This window comes from Vicugna pacos, chromosome 2 (assembly GCF_048564905.1).
Source record: "Vicugna pacos chromosome 2, VicPac4, whole genome shotgun sequence".
Lineage (NCBI taxonomy): Eukaryota > Metazoa > Chordata > Mammalia > Artiodactyla > Camelidae > Vicugna > Vicugna pacos.
The window spans coordinates 49,107,267-49,130,116 of NC_132988.1; the positions used below are offsets into that span (position 1 = coordinate 49,107,267).

The 22,850-nt window shown below is 36.3% G+C and overlaps 1 protein-coding gene across 4 annotated transcripts in view; it reads left to right on the plus strand.

Moving 5' to 3' along the window:
• The first annotated feature begins 78 nt into the window (after window positions 1–78).
• The window catches only part of SLC9B1 (solute carrier family 9 member B1), a 47,635-nt gene continuing 24,863 nt past the window's right edge, over window positions 79–22,850 (plus strand). For 3 of the 4 annotated variants that reach the window (XM_072939587.1, XM_072939601.1, XM_072939608.1), the window contains exons 1-3: window positions 14,613–14,692; window positions 15,283–15,352; window positions 17,039–17,174. In XM_072939587.1, coding sequence (XP_072795688.1) covers window positions 15,284–15,352; window positions 17,039–17,174 — 205 coding nt within the window. In that variant the 5' untranslated portion in view covers window positions 14,613–14,692; window position 15,283. Of the gene's footprint in view, window positions 218–14,612; window positions 14,693–15,282; window positions 15,353–17,038; window positions 17,175–22,850 lie in introns of those variants that run through there. The other variant, XM_072939590.1, reaches the window with a different exon arrangement.

Sequence of the window (22,850 nt, forward strand, 5' to 3'; positions counted from 1 at the left end):
TGGCGTCAGCCCCTCCCCTCGACATTAGCCCCGCCCAGACGCCACCGCCAGCCCCGCCCCGTGTGTATTAGCCCCGCCCAGGCGCCGCCGCCCGCCGAGTCCGCCGCGCGCTCCAAGGGCCTGCGGCCCCTGCCCCACAGCGGCGCGTGGTCTTCGCGGCGGTTGCTGGGTGCCAGGGCGGCTCCCGAGGCAGCGGGGGATGCTAAAAGAATTGTAGGTACGGCTTGTTTTTCTTTACTCCGCCCATGGATACTGGTCCCTCGTCTCCCGCGGTCTTTCCCTTGCGTAGCCCCCAGGAACGCCTTTCCTCCCGCATCAGTTCCAGGGGCCTGGGGAAACAGCTGCAGACCGTTTTCTCTTCTCTCCCTGACTCCTTTTCTTTACGCCCTCATCCCGCATCCCTCTTCTTTATTCTCTCCCTTCCTCCTCCGTTTCCTTCTCTCATTTTACAGGTACTCACAAGTAAGAAAGAAGAGGTCTGTCAGTCACGACTGTTTGAGAAAATTAATTTTATTAAGCTCAGACTTTTGTACACATGGCGAAAACCTGCAGGTGAACCTTCGTAAGCTCCCGTGTGTGATTGGAGATGTTTCCAGGGTTGGTTGCTGGCTTGCCTCTCCTCCCACGCCCTTCACCCCGCCTATTTCTGTCAGCTTTATCACAGTGGACAAGCACTCTAGATCAGTGCTTTTGAAGGATTAAGGGCAGCTGGTGCAAAGGTACCATGTGTCAGGCATATCATTTAGGAGTCCCTGTAGAGCTCCGCAGGCCCATACCTGGTCACTGACGCCCCACTACGTGTGTCCTAGAGTCTATACAAGATCCGATGGGGTGATGGAGAGGGGCGTTTGGCTTGGGTGGCACCGAAGGAGATTACTCCCTAATTTAACGTAGGGGTTAAATGCATTGTTATTTGTGCAACAAAAGTGTGAGAAATTAATACTTATTACTGTCAAACCTAAAGAATTCATGCATCAGATGTTTTAGTCATTATGTGCCCATGAAGTGGGTATTCATATTTATTACCTTCTGTGAGTACTAAAATTTATACTGCTGGCCTTATCATTTGACTCTGTCTTGTTCTAAGCTCCTGCCCCTTACCAGACAAAAGGCAAGAGATAGGTGCAGTGATAGCAATATATAAAGTAACATTTTTATAGCACTTCCCGTTTTGTACATTATTTTCATACTCATCTTGTGAGAGAGAGTTGGTTAACAAAATTCCATTTTACTGAAAAGAGAATTAAATACTGAGACTGAGCATTACTTGGAATATATAGTACAATACACATTCAGTAAATACTTGTTGAAGGGATTAATTGATGAGATTTTCAAAGAGCCATGCCTTACTCACTTTTGTGTTCCGGAAACCCAGAGCTAAGTCCAGCAGTCGTGAGCCCACAAATGTGAGTTAGAGAGGTCGAGTGACTCGCTCAGGTTCAGAAAGTCATCAGATATTTGGAGGGAATCTACTTTCTTGCCAGGCATTGTGAATATGATGTTTCAAAAAGACTGGCAAGATTCCTGTTCTTAGGGAGATTAAATTATAACAAAGATAGAAAATAAATAGGTAAACAATATATGAACAAGGAAATTTTAGATAATGGTGAGTGCAGCGAAGAAGTAAAACCGTGAAGTGAGAGGAACCGAGGGAGGGTTGCTTTAGATGGACTGGTTAAGGAAAGCCTCGCTGAAGAGCTGATATTTGTGCTGAGACCTCAGCGATACAAAAAAGCCAACCAGGGAAACATTTGGGATCAGAGCATTGCAGGTAAAGGAAACTTCAATTGCACAAGCCAAAGGTAGGAAAGAACTTGACTCTTTCAGAGAACATCATAAAGAACGCTGTAGCTGGAATGTGGAGAAAATGCTATGAGATAAGCTGGGAGAGAGAAGTAGAGGCCAAAGCTTGCAGGGCTTTGAATTGGCCTTGGGGAGCTACTTGTGGGATAAGTTTGTAATGTATTTAAAGCATGATGAGAAACGAGTATGGAGGTTTTTTTGGGAAGGGAGTAATGTCATGTGATTTATTGTAAAACGGTTTGTTCCACCTGTTATGTGGTGAATGGGTCGTAGGGGATGGGGAGCAGGATTAGTAGCAGAAGACACCTGTGTGGTAATGCAGGCAGGAATGACCATAGTTTTGGCTAAAGTGGTATGAAAGCAGATGTATGTGAGATATGTTTGGAGGCAGAGCCTACAGACTTGGTGATGTTTTAAATATAGGGGTGAGAAAAAAGAAAAGCATCTAGGTTTTTGTCTTGAGCTTTAGTGAATGGTTGTACCATTTACCAAACGGAAAACACTAGGGAAGAAAATGTAGAGGGGGAAGTTTATTTTGCTCACCTTAGGTTCGATCTGCTTATAAAAAACGTAAAGTAAGTTCTGAGTCTTGCATTCCGTGAACGGGACCAAAGATATAAAGTTAAGAGGCACCAGCATGTAGAAAAAACTACCTAGGGGAAGTGTGTTCCCAGAGAGCATTCCAGTGATTACAGGTAAAGCAGAGGAGATGGAGAAGGAGCAGCCAGTGAAGTGGAAAGAAACCCGGAGCATGGCTGCTTAAAAAGCCAAGATGACAGAGCGTGGCCAGTGGTATTGAAAGGTGCTGAGAGGTGAAGTAAAATAAAGAAATCTGATCATTGGGTTTCGGCAGCATATAGTAGTTGTGTACCTTGACAAGCACAATGAGGAGCAAATGTGATGTGAAGAAACGGACATAACACTGTAGACATCTCAAGATATTTCACTATGAAGAAGAACTGAGAAATCGAGGTAATATAGCAGTATGTGGGGTCAAAGTATGATTCTGAATGACGGGGATACTTAAGTCTGTTTTTAGGCTAATGGGAGAATGATCCAGTATACAGGGGAAAGTATAGTGTAACAGAGAAAATATGTTTTAGGAGTGGAGTCTTTGAGAAAACGAGTTGGGGTGGGATCCAGGGAATATGTAGAGATGTTGGCTTAGGAACATGAACATAAAATTTATAGTAATGGTTAGAAAGGCAGTGAATCTAGGTAAAGATGCAGATATATGGGTAGACTCAGTGGTCAGAAGATGAGATTTTCTGTCTGATACTGATTCTCTTTCAGTGAGCATAAAGAAAGTATGAGGCAGAATCAGTAAGAAGAGAGGAGGAATGTTTGTATAAGAGACTTAAGGGGTAAAGAGAAGATATAATAGTCATTTTGAAGATAGAAGGCAGTCATACTGTCTTGTTCTGTTCAGGCTACTGTAACAAAAATGCCGAGTCTGGGTGTCTTATAAACAACAAATTTTTTCCTCACAGTTCTAGAGACTCGAAGTCCAAGATCAAGGTGCCAGCAGACTCAGTGTCCAGTGAAGCCCCACTTCTTGGTTCATAGATGGCCGAAAGAGTCAAGGGAGCACTCTAGGGCTCTCTTGTAAGGGCACTAATCCCATTCATGAGTGCTCTACCCTCATGAACCAACCACCTATCAAGGGCCGCACTTACTAATACCATCATGCTAGGGGTTAGAATTTTGGCATATGGATTTTGGGGAGACACAAACATTCAGTCTACAGCAATACTAGAGAGGCATAGTAGCATAGCTAGGCAGAATTCAGTGGCCACTTGATATTTGTGGCCTTGTGAGTGAGTGGCTGAGATAGGGTGAAAAAAAAAAAAGATCACAGGAGCCAAGGAGACCAAGGAACTGAAAGACTATAGAGTGGAGGGTGGGTAGACTACCTGGATATTAGTGGTTAAGTTAGTAGCTAAACCAGTCCTTGAATCCAGATATCCTGACTTTTCCAGCTCAGTGGGTTACCGTTTTACTGAGAAATGATTCAGATCAATACTCTTTTGTGCCACCTACCTTTCCAGTTAACTTTTTTTTTTTAATTGTGGCCTGATATTTTTTGTTCCGTGTATCTAAATTCTAGATTTTCATAGGCTGGTATTTTTGTCTCTCTTGTCCCTTTAATATCTACTTATTAAATTTTTTGGCTTGTTTATCTGTGTATGTATATGTGTGTATTTTGTTGTGGTTTTAAATTAGATCTATTGAGATATCATTCACATATCACGCCATACATACCAGATTCACGTATTTAAAGTATACAGTTCAATGCTTTTGGTATACTCACAGATATGTATAACCATCACTACAGTTTTAGAACATTTTCATTGCCTCAGAAAGAAACCCCATACCTTGTAGCTAATACTCTTATGTTCTCTCCACCCCTTACCTTAAGCAACCACTAATCTACTTTCTGTCTCTATAGATTTCCCTATTCTGTACTTTCACAGAAATGGAATCATATAGTATGTGATCTTTTGTGATTGGCTTTTTTCACTTAGCATTATGTTTTCAAGGTTCGTCATAGCATGTATCAGTACTTCATTCTTTTTTATGGCTGGATAACATTCCATTGATTGGATATACCACATTTTGCTTATCCATTCATCTTTTGATGAATATTTGGATTGTTTCTGCCTTATGGCTATTATGAATAATGCTGCTATAAATATTTGTGTATAAGTTTCTGTGTGGACATGTTTTCTTTTCTTTTCTTTTCTTTTTTGGACATATGTTTTCTTGAGAATATACCAAAGAGTAGAATTGCTAGGTCATCTGGTAACTATATATAATCATTTGAGGAGCTGCCAGACTGTTTTCCAAAGTGTACCATTTCACATTATCATCAGGAGTATATGAGGGTCCCATTTCTCCAAATCCTTCTCAACACTTGTTATCTGACTTTTTTTTTAACATTTTTTATTGATTTATAATCATTTTACAATGTTGTGTCAAATTCCAGTGTAGAGCACAATTTTTCAATTATACATGAACATATATATTATCTGACTTTTTTTAATGAGGTATAGTTGATATACATTATTATATAAGCTTCAGGGGTACAACATAGTGATTCACAATTTTTAAAGGTTATACTCTTATTTATAGCTATTCTAAAATATTGGCTATATTCCCTGTGCTGTACAATATATCCTTGTAGCTTATTTATTTTATGCATAGTAGTTTATATCTCTTAATCCCCTACCTCTATCTTGCCCCTCACCCCTTCCCTCTTGCTACTGGTAACCACTAGTTTGTTCTCTATGTTTGTGGGTCTTGTCCTTTTTTGTTATATTCACTAATTTGTTTTATTTTTTATATTCCACATATAAGTGAAATCATACATATTTGGTTTTTTTTAACATTCCATCAATATGTTTATTAAAATACAAAAGCCTCCCTTTTAAATGGTAAAGGGAAGATGAAGGATGGGATTTGGAAATCCTGTTGTCTATAAAGCTGAGATGACCAGTAACAGGCAGACCTGATCTGTAGTCACTCTAATAACAATAATAACAATAGCATTTGGATTTACCTTTGCATTTTGTGTTATGCTTTTATTTTATTTTATCTCATTTGATTTTGTAACTACCTTTTTCAGATGAGAAAACTGAGGCTCAGAGAGATTAAGGGCCTTGGCCAAGGACCCCTAGCTAGTAAGTGGCAGAATTATTAACCACAGTGTTCTGACTGTAAGTCCCATACCTTTCACTGTAGTGGTTTGCCTCTTCACTTTTTATACTCCACTATTTCCAAAGTGATAACAAAGAAAAACTCTGCTAAGTAGGATGTAATGGCTGGCTGGAGGCCTCTTACAATGTAAAAACTTTTTGTATGTACTTAAAATCCAATAGTTAATGGGATTAGATATTTATCCATCATCTATTGTGTTAGGTAATCCAAAGAACCCAGAAATGATTGTGAACGCTGCGCCAATTCAGTCTACCAGGAAAATAGACAGAAATGTGAGTCACTAAGAAGCATTTCTTGAACCCTCTCCCACAATTCATATGTGCTGCCACAGTACCCTGTACTGACTAAATTCTGTATAAAGAAGAATACACTACCTGTTACGTAGTGGCCGCTCGATGAATATTTGTCAAAAGAATGATGGTAGTTAAACAAGCAGTTACAGTACTGGGGTGGGTGCTGTGATCAGGAGAGGGTGCTATAATAAGAATGCATACTGAAGGGAGCGTCTGCCAGAATGACTTCTTAACCTATGTAGAACTAGCTGGGCAAGAAACAGGAGAGTGGGGTTGGGAGGCAGCATAAGGAATGTGTAATGGAGATGGGAGGCATGACAAGTTTGAAGAACTACAGTTGAAGTTTAATACGGTTGAAGTTTAAAATGCCAGGTGAAGAATGAGATGTGCAGGGACAAGGTTATCCCTTATAACAGAAGGCTCTGTAAGCTGCATTTGAGGAGTCTGGATATTTTTCTTTGATGGGAAGCCACTGAAGAATATTAAGCAGAAGCTTGCCACAATCACTCTACATTTTAGAAGATTACTCTGCGTTATGAAACTACAATGGGGAGGACCAAGGCTGGAAGTGGGGAAAACAGTTGGAAGGCCATTACAGTGTTTAGGGGAAAGGGGTTTATGGCCTGGACTGGGGTAATGATAATTTATATGGAGAGAAGTGGACACAATTTTTAAATACTTAGGAGCTTGTACTGTCATGATTTAGTAACTCAGTGTCAGCAGGAAAGGAGAAATGGGGAGAAGGAGTGACTCCTCAGTTTCTAATCTGAGCAACAAGGTAGATGGTAACTTCATTCTCTGAGTTGGGAAATTCTCTGAAGAAGGAATAGATTTGGTAGGGAAAGGTCTTGTGTTCAGTTGTGCGTATACTGAGCTTAAGATGCTTATAAAGGTGATCAATATTTAGATAAATACACTAGTTAGAATCTCAAGAGGGCTTCACTAGTCCAGGCTCATCAGCTTATTGGCCATAATTGGAGCCATTGGGAGTAAAATTAATTTCTTAAGAAATAGAGAGTGAGTAATAAAAAAGGGGGGGCATAAGGCAGAATCCTGAGGAACCTCAACATTTAAGGGACAGAAAGAGGAAAGGAAGCTTGTAAAGAAGGCCAAGGCCAACCAGAGAGGTAGAAGGAAGGTAGAGCAAGTGACAGTTCAGCAAGTGAGAATTCAGAAGGGAAGATGACTTCCTGTTTGGGGTATACCTGGCAGGAAGCTGTTCTGGGAATAACCCTTAGGCGATGGATATAATTTACAAAGAAGAGTTGCAGTGGGAAGTTATTCCAAGCAAATAAAAGAGAACAAATAATGCATAGGAGAGCAATTAACAATTTAGTTTGACTGAAATGTAGGGTCAAGAGAATGTGGGAGAAAGCTGACAAGATGGTTTGATGCCGTGTTGGGGCAAACCTTAGATTCTGGATAAGTTGTTAGTAATTTTATTCTGTAGGTGAGAAACGCTAATTGTGTTTGGTGCTGAGGAAAAGATGAGAATGTAAAATATGCTCTGAACCCTGGGTACCTTATCATTTTATTGTGGAAACAAGATCTAGGCACCTGTAAAGAATGAAAATTCAAGATAATATCTGATTAATGAGAACAAATACTAAATACAATAGGAATTTAAATAGTGGTAGAGTCCGTTTGAGTTGGAGTAGTAGTTTAACCCAGATTTGTATTGTCCTGATTAAATAGCAATGCCAGTTAGTCATTATCTTAAACAAACAAACAAAAAACTCATCTAGTTTGAATGCTCTTTATGACGAATATTCTCAGTGGATATAACACTTAAATTCATTCGTTCGAAAGACTTATACTGTAGATGTTTTTACTTGATGATCTTTGATGTAAACTTAAAAAGATTTGTCTGAAAGGCGATAGTTCCAAAGGTTCTAAAGCAATGCTTACTCAGGAATCCAGACATTGACGCATAATGCTTTACCTACCATTCTTTTAACAAAAATATGTTAAATGGCTATTATGTGTCAGTGATGTGTAGTGGCTATGGGCATGGACTACATGTTGAAACACACCTGAACTCAGATCCCAGTTCTGCCACTCTCAATGGAAGGAAAAAAGTTGCAGTCTCCCTTAACAATAGTTAATATTTAACTCTGTATGCATTATGATTTTTTGAAGAAAGTTTCAGTTACTGTGTATCTAGTTGTTAATGCTGTCAATTTTAATTGGTACTTCTTAAATCTATATGGAGGAGAGATGAGGAATGATTGGAGGAGAGATGAGGAATGATTTTAAATATTTAACTAAGTCACAAAGTGAATCATCCACATTTAGAAGACTAAGAATTGGCCATGAATTTTTTGCTGAATGATATGCAGCATGTAGTCACTAGATGTCACTGTTGTTTAACATTGCTCCAAAAGTAACCCCAAAGTGCAGCATACACTACAACACACAACAGGGGAAAAACAAGAAGCTGTTTCTATTAAGTGATGGAATATATACATACACGATATTTATATAGGATGTGAATTTCCCAAGCAGCATGTATCAGTATTATCTCACCTTGGGTGTTTTTTTTTTTTAACAGTGGATCCCTAAAGGAATAGAAGCATAGACTTAAAACTGATTAAGGCATTAGATCATCTAACATCCTCCCTCCCTACCCCATTTTATAGGTTTGGAATTGAGGGACAGGGAGATGAAGTGACAAGAAATGTACTCAATGTTATTTTGCAGATTAAAAGCAAAGAGCTTAGATTGCCCAACTCTTTGATAATACCAAACTGTGTCCATTATCAATATGTACAATCAAAGAGACGTTCTGATAAAATCAGGGGAAAACAGAACCTCTAAATCAATCAGAATTTTCTACAACTTTAAGAGCAAAGCTTAGCAATATGATGATAGTACATACTTCTAATAAAAATTACCAATTTCACATCACAACTCTTTTTATGAACTGTACAAACATCTTACTTTATTCCCATAATAGCACAATATATAGTATGTATGTACTTATACGCAACCTCATTCCCAAAAGGATTTTAAGAAGCTTATTGAATTAAATAGAGCATATTTTTTTAAATACAGAGCTGATCAGAAAGGTTAGATACTGGAATAAAAATCACAAGAGTCTTCTTTTTGTTAGTATATGTCCAAGATCATACAACCAGTAAATTTCTGATGTAAAGTCCTCATTCTTTCCATTACGCCAGCTATCCAGACATGTAATGAAAGGACTCCTGTTACTGAACAAAATCGGGTCTGCTTACCTGACATGCAGTAAAGTCAATCTACTGACACTGGGTTGTGGTGAAGGAAAGTATAGAGTTTACTGCAGGACACCAAGCAAGAAGAATGGGCAGCTAATGCTCAAAAGACCCAAACTGCTTGCTGGCTTTCAGGGAAAGGTTTTTAAAGGCAGGGTGAGGGAAAGGGTCGATCCGTGTTTAATCAGCTCGTGTACAACCTTCTGATTGGTTGGGGCTGAGGTAACAGGGTGGTATTTCAGGAGTTAACATTGTCAGTCTCTTGGTTCCAAATGATCTGGGGTCTATGTGCCAGTGGTCAGCATGCAGTTGACTCCTTCCACCTGGTGGGGGTTTTAGGGTCCGCACAACAACTCGAGGATATGGCTCAGAATACATCTGTATATAGCCCTTGAGGAGGAACTAAGGATCCTTGACTTTGTTTTATGGCTAACGTATTATTTTGTCTTGCTTGACTGTTTTCCTGTTTCTGCATTTTTTCTCTTCTCTGATTAAATATGTTCTTTGGAACTTAGGGAAGGCCTAGAAGGCTAAAGCTTTTCCACAAACAAGAGATGGGGACATGGTGGGGGGTGGTTGGTCCCCCAGGAAGGCCGCGCAGGGTCCTGCCTGGTTTCACTCCTAACAGGATACATTCACTGCAACCATTTGACACCTGGATTACCACAGTTACTTCTGAATTACACAAGTAGGCTTTTGCTTATCTCAAATTTATTTCAAGTAGTTGCACAGAGCTGTTAGGAAGATGTTTTTCTATCAAGAAACTGACTCCTAAAAGAAGAACTATTAGGAGAAAGATGAAAGTCATTATTTTAATTTATCTACATTTTAAATTATAAAATTTATATTAAGGAAATAGGCATTTTAAAAATTGGTCAGATAAGAAAGAAAGAAGTGCCCAGAAGAGAGAAGTCCAAAGGAAAATAGAGATAAGGAGATATCTGGAGCAGAGAAGAATGGAGACAGACACAATATTTAAAAAAAAAAAAAAAAGAGGGAAAGGGGCAGTGGGGAGAGATCTAAGGCCCATGTATTCTCCCCAGTCTTCTTCTGATTACTTAAGTATTTGGTTTTTCCTTTTCAACTTCCCCTGTTAAAGTTATGCCAAAAATCTATCTTAGCCAGAGTCCTAGTTTTTAAAAACTTCCACTCTTAAGTTTTTGTTCTGTGGGAGCAGAACTTTTTTCTAAATTGTCCTGTTAATTTCTTAATTGTCTTTGCAGCATAATCATTAAGGATCTTGTTCATTTTATAATTTGTTTCCTTTTTATGTGTTTGAAACACCTATTCTTGGTGTTAGAATCTCTTACCCTTCTATCATAAAGATATGATAACCCTTCTTGTTAACCATTCAGAATATTGTTTTTGTTGTCATTTTGAGTATCTGGTATTTTTTTAATTCTCAATTCACTCAGTGTTCATCCCACAAATACTTATTGAGTGCCTGCCATTTACTGTGTAGATCAAGGGTAAAACCAGATATGGTCCCTGCTATCCTGAAGTGCACAGGCTTCCATTTTCATCCAAGATGCAATAAGCCCACTACAAACTCTTTCCTACTGCTCACAACCCAATACTGGTTAAAATGCAAGGAGCAACTACCTGAGGACTCAGAAAAATGAGCAAAAGCAGGTGGATTGTGGAGGACAGTCAAAACTACAAGGGTGAATGTCTCTTGCTCTCGTGGCTTTGACCTGAAGGCAAGCCCCCAGTCATGCAACCATGCAAGAACCACACAGGAGGCCAAAAGTACAGTAAGAAACCTATTTCTATGGCCTGAAGATTTGGGGAAATGGACCCTGTAGTCCGAAATGAATATGAGGAATTGTTGTTTTCCTTTTACGGCTTTTCCCTAAGGGCAGGCACTATTCATAGAATTACGGACAGCTAAAACTCAGAAAAAGCACTGTCTTCTGACCAGAGAAAGGAGGAAAAGGAACCTTTAGAGATAATAGAATTGGGGGTGTATGGATCAGGAGAGGCGAAAGCAAGGGAACGGGGTTCCTGAATTCTGTGTCTGAACCCAACCAAGTTCTTGGATCACCTCCAGCTGTGCATGCATGAGACAGGCCCAAAGCAGCATATCAGTGGCTTTAAGAAGTGAGGTAAGCTTTTCAAAAAACCCAAACCAAAAAACCACCACTGCCCAAGTCACAGTGATTTCATGGGACGAACCGAAGGCAGCATAGCAAAGACTTTGGGAACAAGTGAGACTGGAACCGGTGCCCACAGGAAGTAAGAGAGAGCAGGTGATCTACACTGACCGAGGTTGACTACTTGCTAAAACAAACAAAAAATGAATAAAATGTTCCTCGAGGATTTTGGTAGGACCCAGAGTCTATGCAACAGAATGTCCAGGATATACTCCAGAAGTACTTGACATATAAAGAACCGGAAAATACAACCGAGAGACACCAACCATAATATGGAAATTACCAAATGTGGGAATTACCAAAGATGTTAAAGCAGTCATGGTTCATGTGGTAAAGATAAGCATAGTTGAAATAAATGGAAAGATACTCATTCACAGCAGAAAAACAGAAACAGTAAAAAAAAAAAAAAAGTAAGTAAAACTTTTTGAACTAAAAATTATACAGTATCTGAAATAGAATTTCACCAGATGGACTCAATAGCAGAATGGAAATAAATGAGGGAAGAATCAGTGAATTTGATGATAGATAAATAGAAATTGTTCAATCTAAAGAACAGAGTGGAAAAAAATTGAAAAATAAAATGAACAGAGCCTCAAGGGCCTTTAGGACACTGTTGTGGAGTCTGTAGCCTAATGAGGCAAAAATGCATTAAACAGTCACTCTAATGAGTACATAATTAAAAACTGAGATAAATGCTCTGAAGAAAATAATCAAAGTTCTGTAATAACATATAAACTCTGGACCTGACTTAGTCTAGGGGCAGAGGTGGTGTCATAAATATTTCTCTTGAGTATATGGTCCTTGAACTGAGAGATAAAAAGGAATTAACCAAATGAAGGGAAGATTTATGCTGGAGAGTCTCAGTTGCAGGGAAAATCAAGAGTTAAGGCTCTACAAAAGGAATCTGGGACATACAAATGGCCAATAGGAACATGAAAAAATGCTCAATATCACTGTATCGCCTCACACTGGTCAGAATGGCCATTATTAAAAAGTGCACAAACGATAAATGCTGGAGAGTGTGAAGAAAAGGGAACCCTCCTACACTGTTTGGTGGGAATGCAATTTGGTGCAGCCACTATGGAAAACAGTATGGCGATTCCTTTAAAAACTGAAAATAGACTTACCATATGATCCAGAAATCCCACTCCTGGGCATATATCCAGAGAAAACTCCAATTCAAAAAGATACACACACCCCAATGTTCATAGCAGCATTATTAACAATAGCCAAGACATGGAAGCAACCTAAATGCCCCTTGACAGATGATGAGATAAAGAAGTTGTAGTATATATATATATATATATATACACACACACACACACATATATATACATATACATATATACATATATAAAACATTTTATATATATATAAAACAATGGAATACTGCTCAGCCATAAAAAACAGCCATTTGCGGCAACATGGATGAACCTAGAGGTTATCATACTAAGTGAAGTAAGTCAGACAGAGAAAGACAAACATATGATATTACTTATATGTAGAATCTTAAAAAATGATACAAATGAACTTATTTATAAAACAGAAACAAACTCACAGACATAGAAAACAAACTTATGATTGCCAAAGGGGAAAGGTAGGGGGAGGTATAAATTGTGAGTTTGGGATTAAAATATATAAACTACTATATAGAGAATAGATAAACAATAAGGTCATACTGTATAGCACATGGAACTATGTTCAGTAACTTGTAATAGCATATGATGAAAAAGAATATTGTATATGTGTAACTGAATCACTATGCTGTACACCAGAAACTAATACAACATTGTAAATCAACTATACTTCAATTTAAACAAAAGATATTTAAGTGGCCAATAAATACATTAGTCATGAAGAAAATGTAACTTAAATCCACAATGCAGTATTTCCTGAATAAAAGCAAAAAGACAAATGATACCAGGGTTAACAAGGACTTGAATAATACTAAAAAGTATTTGGTTTAAATTTCAGCTATGCTACTTGCTAGCTGTGTGACGTTGGGGAAATTACTTAACCTTCTTGGGTCTCAGTTTCAATATCTGTTAAATAAGGACAATAATTCATAGAGTAAATAATTCGAAAGTAAATAATTTATAGAGTTGTGAGAATCGAAAGAGATGATTCATGTTAAGTGTTTAACATAGTCCAACTTGTGTCAGCTGTTTTATCATTTAATACTCACAAAAACCAACACATTAAGCAATATTATATCATTATTTTACAGATAAATACATCGAGGACTAGGGAAATAAATCACTTCTTGCAGTTATTTAAAGATAAAGGGGAGAGTGAAATACATTTCTATCTCAGCTCCAAAGTTCTTGCTTTTGGTTACTCTGCATACCACCTACCAATTCCACTTTTGGCAGATATGTAGAGTACTGAGTAATTGTCAGGCACAAATATTGCTTGACACAGTATCAGACTTCTCTTGTAGCTGATAACCTGTATGTTTATTTTTCAGACTCCTTATCTAGGTTTTCAAGCTCTAATGCACCGTTTGCTCCTCTGGATCCCAAGTCCTGCTATCTAATCATGACTTAGTTCCAGATCTTAAAATTTGCTGCCTACTTTCTTGATATCTCTACTTGTATGATTTGTGATGTTATGTTTGCCTGCTCCTAGTCCATCTGCCTAGTTATGACTCACAGTTTCTCCTCATTCAGGTCACAGTTCAGATGTCATCTTGATGACTGTGACATCATGCTGGTTTATTTTCTTCAGTACTTAGTTGCAGTCTGAAAATACTGTTTATTGTCTTTCCCTTCCCCGCGACAAGATTATAAGCTCCATGTAACAGCAGAAACCTCTATTCTTGTTCTGTTTTGCTGCTTTTATTTTCAGAATCCAGAAGAGTAGGCATTCAAAAATTATTGAGTCCATGAACTTTGTGCCCTGACCGCATGACTCGTGCACTGGAGCTCAAATTTTTTTAATCATACTAACCCTCAGCCTGCCCCTTCCAAACCTGACACAGCTTAGGTGATTCACCAACATTCCTTATTCGGACACCTTACTAACACTTTGCTTCTGGCCTAACAGCTAACAACAGGGAGTCATTCTAATAATTTTGATGTTCTCTTTAATGAAAACGGAATTTTACTTTAAAGGGACTTAGAGATCTATGTTTTTCATCAAATTTTAAAAATAAGTGTTATTTTCTGTTTTAATGTCATAAATTCAGTTATGATTCCTTAAAGGATTTTATGCACTAATATTTTGATTCATTAAAGTGGGACAGTACATGTAAGCACTGAGCATGTGGTAGGTACTCAAATGTTAATGTTCCTTTTCATTAAAATTTTTCGTTATTAAAATTGCTTGCCTTTTTAAAAAAGTATAGATACTTGAAACGTGTTCTTGTCAAGTACTTAAAAATTAAAACTTGAAATCTTTAATTTTGTCCTCAACAGTAGCTCCAGAATTGAAAGACATTTTTAAGGCAAAGATACTCTCTCTACACTCAAAGACAGCAAAGATCACAGAGAAGGTAGAAACAACAGTTATTTTAAAATAAAAGTTTCCGGAACTAATTCTTCTCTTCATGTGGTTCTATTTCATTCTTTTTTTTTCTCTCTCTAGTACATAATTACTCAAAATAAAACCTATTTTGCCTTGCTTAAATGTTAGACCTACAGACCTTTCAGCCTGTATCAGTAACTTACAGATGTAGGTTTTAATGTAGGTGATCACATTTCATTTTAAATTTTCTTGGAGTCTCTTATGCAGGAATTTACTGAAGATAGAATATATCAGTGATAGAAATTTTCTCAAACATACTAGTTCAGTGCATGAAATAAAGAATTTTCTGATATATGCTTTTAAAATATAGTTCAAGATTATGAATTATTGAGAAGTATTCAATTTCTCTGTGTTAATAGTTTAAAAAACTTGTGCACATAACTTTGGTTAATAACTTTAAAATGAATATTTGGACTGTTTGACTATAAAGATATCTGACTTGACTGTGATAAAATTTTGTGATAAAAATTATTTAAAAATTAATCCCACTTAACCATGTTTGTTTTCAGATGGAGTTATAGTTCTTTTTTTTCCTTTTAAATTTCTTTTAAACATTAGCATGTACACCACAGAACCAAATAATGAACATTTGGAGGATAAAAACATGCAATCATCTACAACTCCTCAGGTAAAAACTTAAAACTATACTATAAAATATGACATAAAAACCAATCTGATTTTAAAATTTATTTGTAAAGTTTACTTAGTAGGTTTTTTTTGTTTTTGGTTGGTTGAAAAATGAGAAGTGGTCATTTAAAAATAGCTACTTTTAATAGGTCTTAAGGAATGAGTAAAAGGAATGAAAAGATAGGAAAGGGTGACTGTAGATTATTTTGGAGCTAAAGAGGGCAGATTTTAGGAATAATGGAAATTTGACTTATTATTTCTTGCCAGGTCCAGAATAAACTTAGTTGTTTAGAGTACAAGAGATAAAGAAAAATCTAAATTAATTAAAATGTGCTGTACATTTGAAGAGACCTATTTTTTTTTTGCTTATGTAAATAGTAAGTCATTAGAACTTTTGTTGGTCTAGTTTTACTAAGTAATAATTGCTCATAATTAGAATTATAAATTGCTTATTTATAATAGAGGTTTCTACAGTTCTTAAGAGCCAAAAAAGTCCTTTTTAAAAAATATTTTAAATACCCCCCATTGATTCTAAATATTTTATCTGTAAAGACTTTATCCTACTCTTTGTACATTTATTATAAATTCTGAAACAATAAAACTGAAAGTAGTATGGTTTTATTATATATAACCTTTCACCCACCCTAATCAAAACTCACCTTTGTGTCTTTACCTTGGACCATTCGTATAGTGACAGACTTTCCAAGAAAAGGTCTCTGAATCAGTACTCCAAAAGATTAATCATGACCAGGTTTAAAGAACTTTGCTTTTAAAGAGCTACATAATTTGATTACATCAGCTGCTGTGTCCCTCTGTCTTCCTAGTCATTAAGTGCTTCCTCTTCCCTTAATCTAATCCATCCATGCTCTCTAGCCTTTGTCACCATTTCTTGTGGCAATGTGATGTTCTTTCTCCACTGCATGCAAAGTAGTATTGATGTACTCAAAGGGCATAAACACACACACACACACATCATGACAGCAAGGAAGTTTGAAGATCTCTATCCCAGAGTTAAGTGACCTATTTTGTTTTTTGATCTTTTGTCTTGTTTTGGTTTTTACTTTGGGAGAAGCCTTTGATTAGTCTCATAAGCTAAACATATCTTTTTTTCCCCCTAAATCAGCAGTTTCATAATTAGACTAACTACCACTAAAGCCTGGAAGGTTGAGGTGTACCCATGAACCATCTGAATGTGTTATCTATGAACAGTGGTAGAAGAAGCGTGAACCTTCATTTCTGAAAGCTTAATCTGTTTTTCTCATTTTTCTTTCAGTTATATAATTTTTCAAATGAACTGAATCCAAGTAAAATTATATTTTACCTCCTTTCCAATTTAGTTGTATTTTAATTCCACAAAAGTTTTGTTGAATAATCTTTTGGAATTAGACTGAGGACGGGCAGTTTTATTTTGCCCACACTACAGGACTTACTCAGTACATATAAATCATAAATGAAGACAGCAGTAACTCAGGTCTACGAAAGGCCAAATCAAGATGCCCTGCAAAATACACTGCTGTTACCTCCGCAGATACCTATTGATACAGAGCATGAATATGCTTTTGTGTGTGTGTTGTATGTTTTGTATCCATGTTCACAGTAATAGTATGAATTTAATTATGGTCATTTCTTGCATTCATAAAATTGTATGAAAGTATATTTCTTAACAGATTTTCTTGTTTTACTTCAGATCCTCAAAGCTAGTGATAGTAAACCTGAAGAAACTCAGGAAACTATCTTGTCAAAAACAGAGGAAACAAAACCACAGGTGGAAAAAAAGAGTTCTTGTCCTCCACAAGGAACACTGAATGAAACTATTACAAATGGTATGTGAAATAAGAAATGTAAATGGATAGAAAATAAGATATCTACTTGATAAATCTTAAAGCACAAGCCAACAAAGCCACTGCATGATCTCTACCCTCCAGATGAGATGACTAGCCCTATTACAAGTGGACAAAGGGGAAGTAGTTCCTTCAGTCTGTCAATAATAATAATAATTGTTTAACAGATCTCTATTTTAATGTTTTTCATGACTTTTTGTGTTAAATTTTAGAAATTAGAGAATTGATACAAGATTTTTATTTAAAACCTACTTTTGACGTTCAATTTTAAGTTAGCTAGAAGGAACATTATACTTCTGGCAATATTAAGATTTTTATTAAAAATAAACTCCAAGTTTTAAAACAGCTACTGCCTTAAAGAGTTGTATAAAACTTGCTTTCCCACTAAAATTTTAAAGCATCTCATTGTCACCAAGTATTTATAAGAGATTTTCCTTTTTTCCACCCTAGATTTCTGTGTGATTAAACCGAAGAGATAGGGGGAATGATTTTGACCTGCAGAAGTACAGATCTTATAGAGAACAAAAATTAGATTAAGATATGATGAAGGATTAGTAACTGAGTTTAACACTTTTTTCTTTGCTGCTTGCTAACATTAAACTTTGAAAATTTTATTAATTGATTTAGTAAATTCACTTAGTAAAGATACACAATGCAATATTACTAACTATAGTCAACATGCTGTACATTACATCCTCATGACCTATTTTATAACTAGAAGTTTGTCCCCCTTCACCCATTTGGCCCATCCTCCTGCCCTCTGCCTTTGCCAGCCACCAGTCTGTTCTCTGCATCTATGAGCTTGATTGGTTTTTTTTAATTGAAGTATAGTCAGTTATAATGTGTCAATTTCTGGTGTACAGCATAATGTTTCAATCATCCATGTACATACATGTATTTGTTTTCATATTCTTTTTCATTACAGGTTACTACAAGATATTGAATATAGTTCCCTGTGTTATACAGAAGAAATTTATTTTATCTGTTTTGTATATAGCAGTTAGTATTTGCAAATCTTGAACTCCCAGTTCATCTCTTCCCACTCCCTTTCCCCCAGTAACCATAAGTTTGTTTACTATGTCTGTGAGTCTCTTTGGGTTTTTTTTTTATTCCACATATAAGAGACATTATACTGTATCTGTCTTTCTCTGAGTTATTTCTCTTAGCATAATGCTCTCAAGGTCCATCTGTGTTGTAGCTTATGGCAAGATCTTCTTTTTTATGGCCAAATAATATTTCATTTTATAGATATAGATATAGACCTACCATTTTCTTTATCCATTCATCCATTGATGAACACTTAGGTTGTTTCCATATCTTGGCTGTTGTAAGTTTAGCTGTCTTGTATATCTTGACTGCAGTGAACATGGAGATTCATACACCTTTTTGAATTAGTGTTTTAATTTTCTTTGTATAAATAACCAGAAGTGGAATTGCTGGATCATATGGTAGTTCTAGTTTTAATTTTTTGAGGAATCTCCTTTCTGTTTTCCATAGTGGCTACATCAGTATACATTCCCACCAACAGTGCACAAGGGTTCCCTTTTCCCACATCCTCACTAATACTAATAACATTCTTGTCTTTTTGATAATAGTCATTTTAACAGGTGGGAGGTGTTACCTCATTGTGGTTTTAATTTGCATGTCCCCGACAATTATTGTTGTTGAGCATCTTTTCGTATACCTGTTGGCCATCTGTATGTCTTCTTTGAAAAAATTTCTATTCAGATTCTCTGCCTATTTTTTAATCAAATTGTTTTATTGTGGGGTTTTTCTTTTCTTTTTTTTTTTTGTCTATTGAGTTGTATGAATTCCTTATATATTTTGGATATTAACCACTTATCATATATTTGATTTGCAAATAGTGTCTTCCATTTGGTAGGTTGCCTTTTCATTTTGTTGATGGTTTCCTTTGGTGTGCAGAAGCTTTTTAGTTTGATGTAGTCCCACATTTTTTTTTTAACTTTTGCTGCCTTTGTTTCTGGTATCAAACCTAAAACATCATCGCCAATACCAGCATCAAAGAGCTTAACACCTATGTTTTCTTCTAAAAGTTTTATGACTTCAGGTCATAGTCTTTAATCCATTTTGAGTCATTTTTTGTGTATGGTATAGAGGTCCAGCTTTATTTGTTTGCATGAGGCTGTCCAGTTTTCTAAATACCGTTTATTGACAAGATTGTCCTTTTCCCATTGTATATTCTCGGCTACTTTGTCATAAATTGACCATATGTATATAACTCTATTTCTGGGCTTCAGAATAACAAATGTTCCATTGACCTATGTGTCTGTATTTATGCTAATACCATACTATTTTGATTATAATAACTTTGTAATATAGTTTGAAATCAGCAAGTATGATGCCTTTTTTGTTCTTTCTGATCTTTTTTTATTTTTATCTTTTTTAAGTATAATTGATTTATAATGTTTCAGGTATACAGCAAAGTGATTCAGTTATGTATATATATTTTCTTTTTCAGATTCCTTTCCATTATAGATTACTATGAGATATTAAATATATTTCCTTCTGCTATACAGTAATGCCTTGTTTATTTTGTGTGTAGTGGTGTGTATCTGTTAATACAAAATCCGTAAGTTATCCCTTTCCACCTTTTCCCCTTTGATAACCATAAGTTTGTTCTCTGTGTTCGTGAGTCTATTTCTGTTTTATAACTAAGTTTATTTGTATCATTTTTTTAGACTCCACATATAAATGATATCATAATGATATTTGTCTTTCTCCGTCTGACTTACTTCGCTTAGTGTGATAATCTCTAGGTCCATCCATGTTGCTGCAAATAGCATTTTTTCGTTCTTTTTTATGGCTGAGCAACAGCCCACTGTATATATAGACCACATCTTCTTTATCCAGTCATCTGTCAATGGACATTTAGGTTGCTTCCATGTCTTGGCTATTGTAAATAGTGCTGCTGTGAACAGTGGGGTGCATGTATCTTTTTGAATTAGAGTTTTTGTCTTTTCCAGATATATGCCTAGGAGTGGGATTGTTAAATCATATGGTAACTCTATTTTTAGTTTCTTTGAGGCACCTGCATACTGTACTCCATGGTGGCTGCACCAATTTACATTCCCACATATGACCTTTATTTTCGAAGCATATTATTGTAGGGTATAGACTTCAATTTCACAGGCTTTGCTTCCTTTAAGCTCTTTAAAGATGTTCTTTCATTGTCTTTTGGCTTCCTTTACTTCTAATGACAAGCCAGCATAATTCTTATTGTTGTTCCTCTAAATGTAATATGACTATATTTTTTTAGATGATTAAAAATGTTTCTTTTTCTTTGATTTCTACAGTTTAACTATAATATGACTAGGTGTACACTTCCTTGTATTTATCCTCCTTGAGCTTCACTAGACTATTTGGACCTGTGTATTGTCTTTCATCCATTTTGGAAAGTCATCCTCTCTTTAAATATTTATTCTGCCCCATTCTCTCTCTCCTCTTCTTCTGGGACTTCAGTTATACATATATCACACTATTTCATATTTTTATTGTTTTTTTAAAAATTAATAGCCTTTTAAGGCGTTTTTTTAGGTCTACATAAAAATTGAGTGGGAAGTACAGAGAGTTCCCATTTAACCTCTCACCCTCATGCACACACAGTTTCCCCTATCATTAACATCTTACATTAATGTGGTATGTTTGTTACAGTTGATGAACCAGTGTTGTACATTATTAAAGTCCATAAATTACATTAGGGTTCTCTCTTTGTGTTACACATTCTCTGGGTTTTGACATGTATAATGATATGCATCCACCATTACAGTATCATACAGAATATTTCCAGTGCCCTAAAAATCTCCTGTGCTCTACCTATTCATTCCTTCCTCCCCCTGGAGCCCCTGGCAACCACTGATTTTTTTTTCACTGTCTTCATAATTTCATAAACTGAAAAAAAAATCCCTCTTCATTCCTGGAGACCTTCCTCCCAGAGACTTCCGTCTTTCTGCTCCCTCCTGTGTGGGTGTTTTCCAGGTCTGTGGAAGACTGTCATCCTAGAGCTTCCTTTCAATGCTTTCCTGGTTTGGATACATTGTTTCCAATATTAAAATCCTTCATCTTTCTTGGTTTCCTCCTGTTTTGCTAGCATATGTCTTCAAGTAACTGCCTAAAAAAAGATACATGAGAGCTTTCAGAGACCTCACATATATGAAAAAGTTTTTATTCCACTCTCACACTTGATTAGTTGGATATATAATTCTAGATTAGAAATAATATTTTTTAGAATTTTGGAAGGGTTCATCCATTATCTTTTAGTATCTAGAGTTGCTAATAAGAAATTGTATGCAAATCTTTTTATGATTCATTTGGAAATGGCTTTTTTTAGGGTGTGTAGAAGATTTTGGCATCTTCTCTGTATCCTTGATACTGAAACATTTTACAGTGATAAGTGTAGGTATGGATCTTTTTTCATGCTTTGTGTTGAGCACCTGGTTAACCTTTTCAATCTGAACCCCAAGAAAGTTGCATATTATTTCCTTGACAATTTCCTCCCTCCCCTCTTTTTTTTTTGTTTTTGTTTATTCTCTTTTCCAATCAGATATTGGGCAACATGGACTGGTTTTAGCTCATATTTACCACCACTTTATGTTGCTTTCTATTCTAGATTTCCTTTACTTCCTATTTCATCTTTCATTTTCCCAGTTTTTCATTTCAGCAATCATACTTATTTTATTTCCAAGGACTTTTCTTGTTCTCTAATTATTCTTTTCATATAGCATTCTATTCTTATTTTTTTGTATATTCTCAAGTCTCTGAGGATATAATTTATAATTTTTTGTCATATTTTATTCTGGTCCCTGAATTATCTGTTTCTTCTGAGGTCAGTTTTTCAGTTTATTTTGTTTGACTTTTCGTTTTCATACTGCTGGGGTTTGTTTTATGTTAGTGATCTTGGCTGTCTGATATTTAAGAAGAAAGGTCTCAATAGCTTATGTGGATATACTGTGCTATTCTGAAGGTAGGGCTGTTTTCTTGTCAAGTCCCTCCTCTGAGACCAAATTCTGCCTGGCACAGGGGAGGACAGTGCTTTATTGACTGACAGGCTTTGTTGTGGTCAGTGGTCATAGAGTTGACTATGAGGGCTTTCCACATGCCAGAATGAGTTATTTTTACTCTGGAACTCCAATAATCATGCTTAAAGCTTTAGATCTTTCTTTAATAATCCATTCAATTACTGAAAGTATGATACATATTAGCAGTCTCTAAGCACAGGAATGGAAAGAGGGGTAAAGTTGGTGACTGGTGCTGTTGTACCATGTAAACACCCTTGATTAATTTCCATCTTTTAGTCCCCCTTTCTCATTACTGACTTTAGCTGTATACTGTTTCTAAGGTCAACAATTCTTTCAGTTTCCAATGTCAAATGGATCCCTTTTGTAGGTACCTCACATACTTAAGGCTGCAACTTTCTGTACCTGTTTCCATCCTTCAGCCTGGTCCTATCTGCTTTCACCTCCCAGAACTGTGTGATGACCACTCTCTCTTCTCCCCTAGGTCTCTTCATGGTGGTATCTCTATTCCTTTTTATATTTCTATATTTTTATTTCAGTTAAGCCTCATATGCTTTGTCTGCCATCTTGAACTAGCTTGGCTTAGATTTTATGTCCTTTTCTCCCTTCACCCCACCTGTTTCAC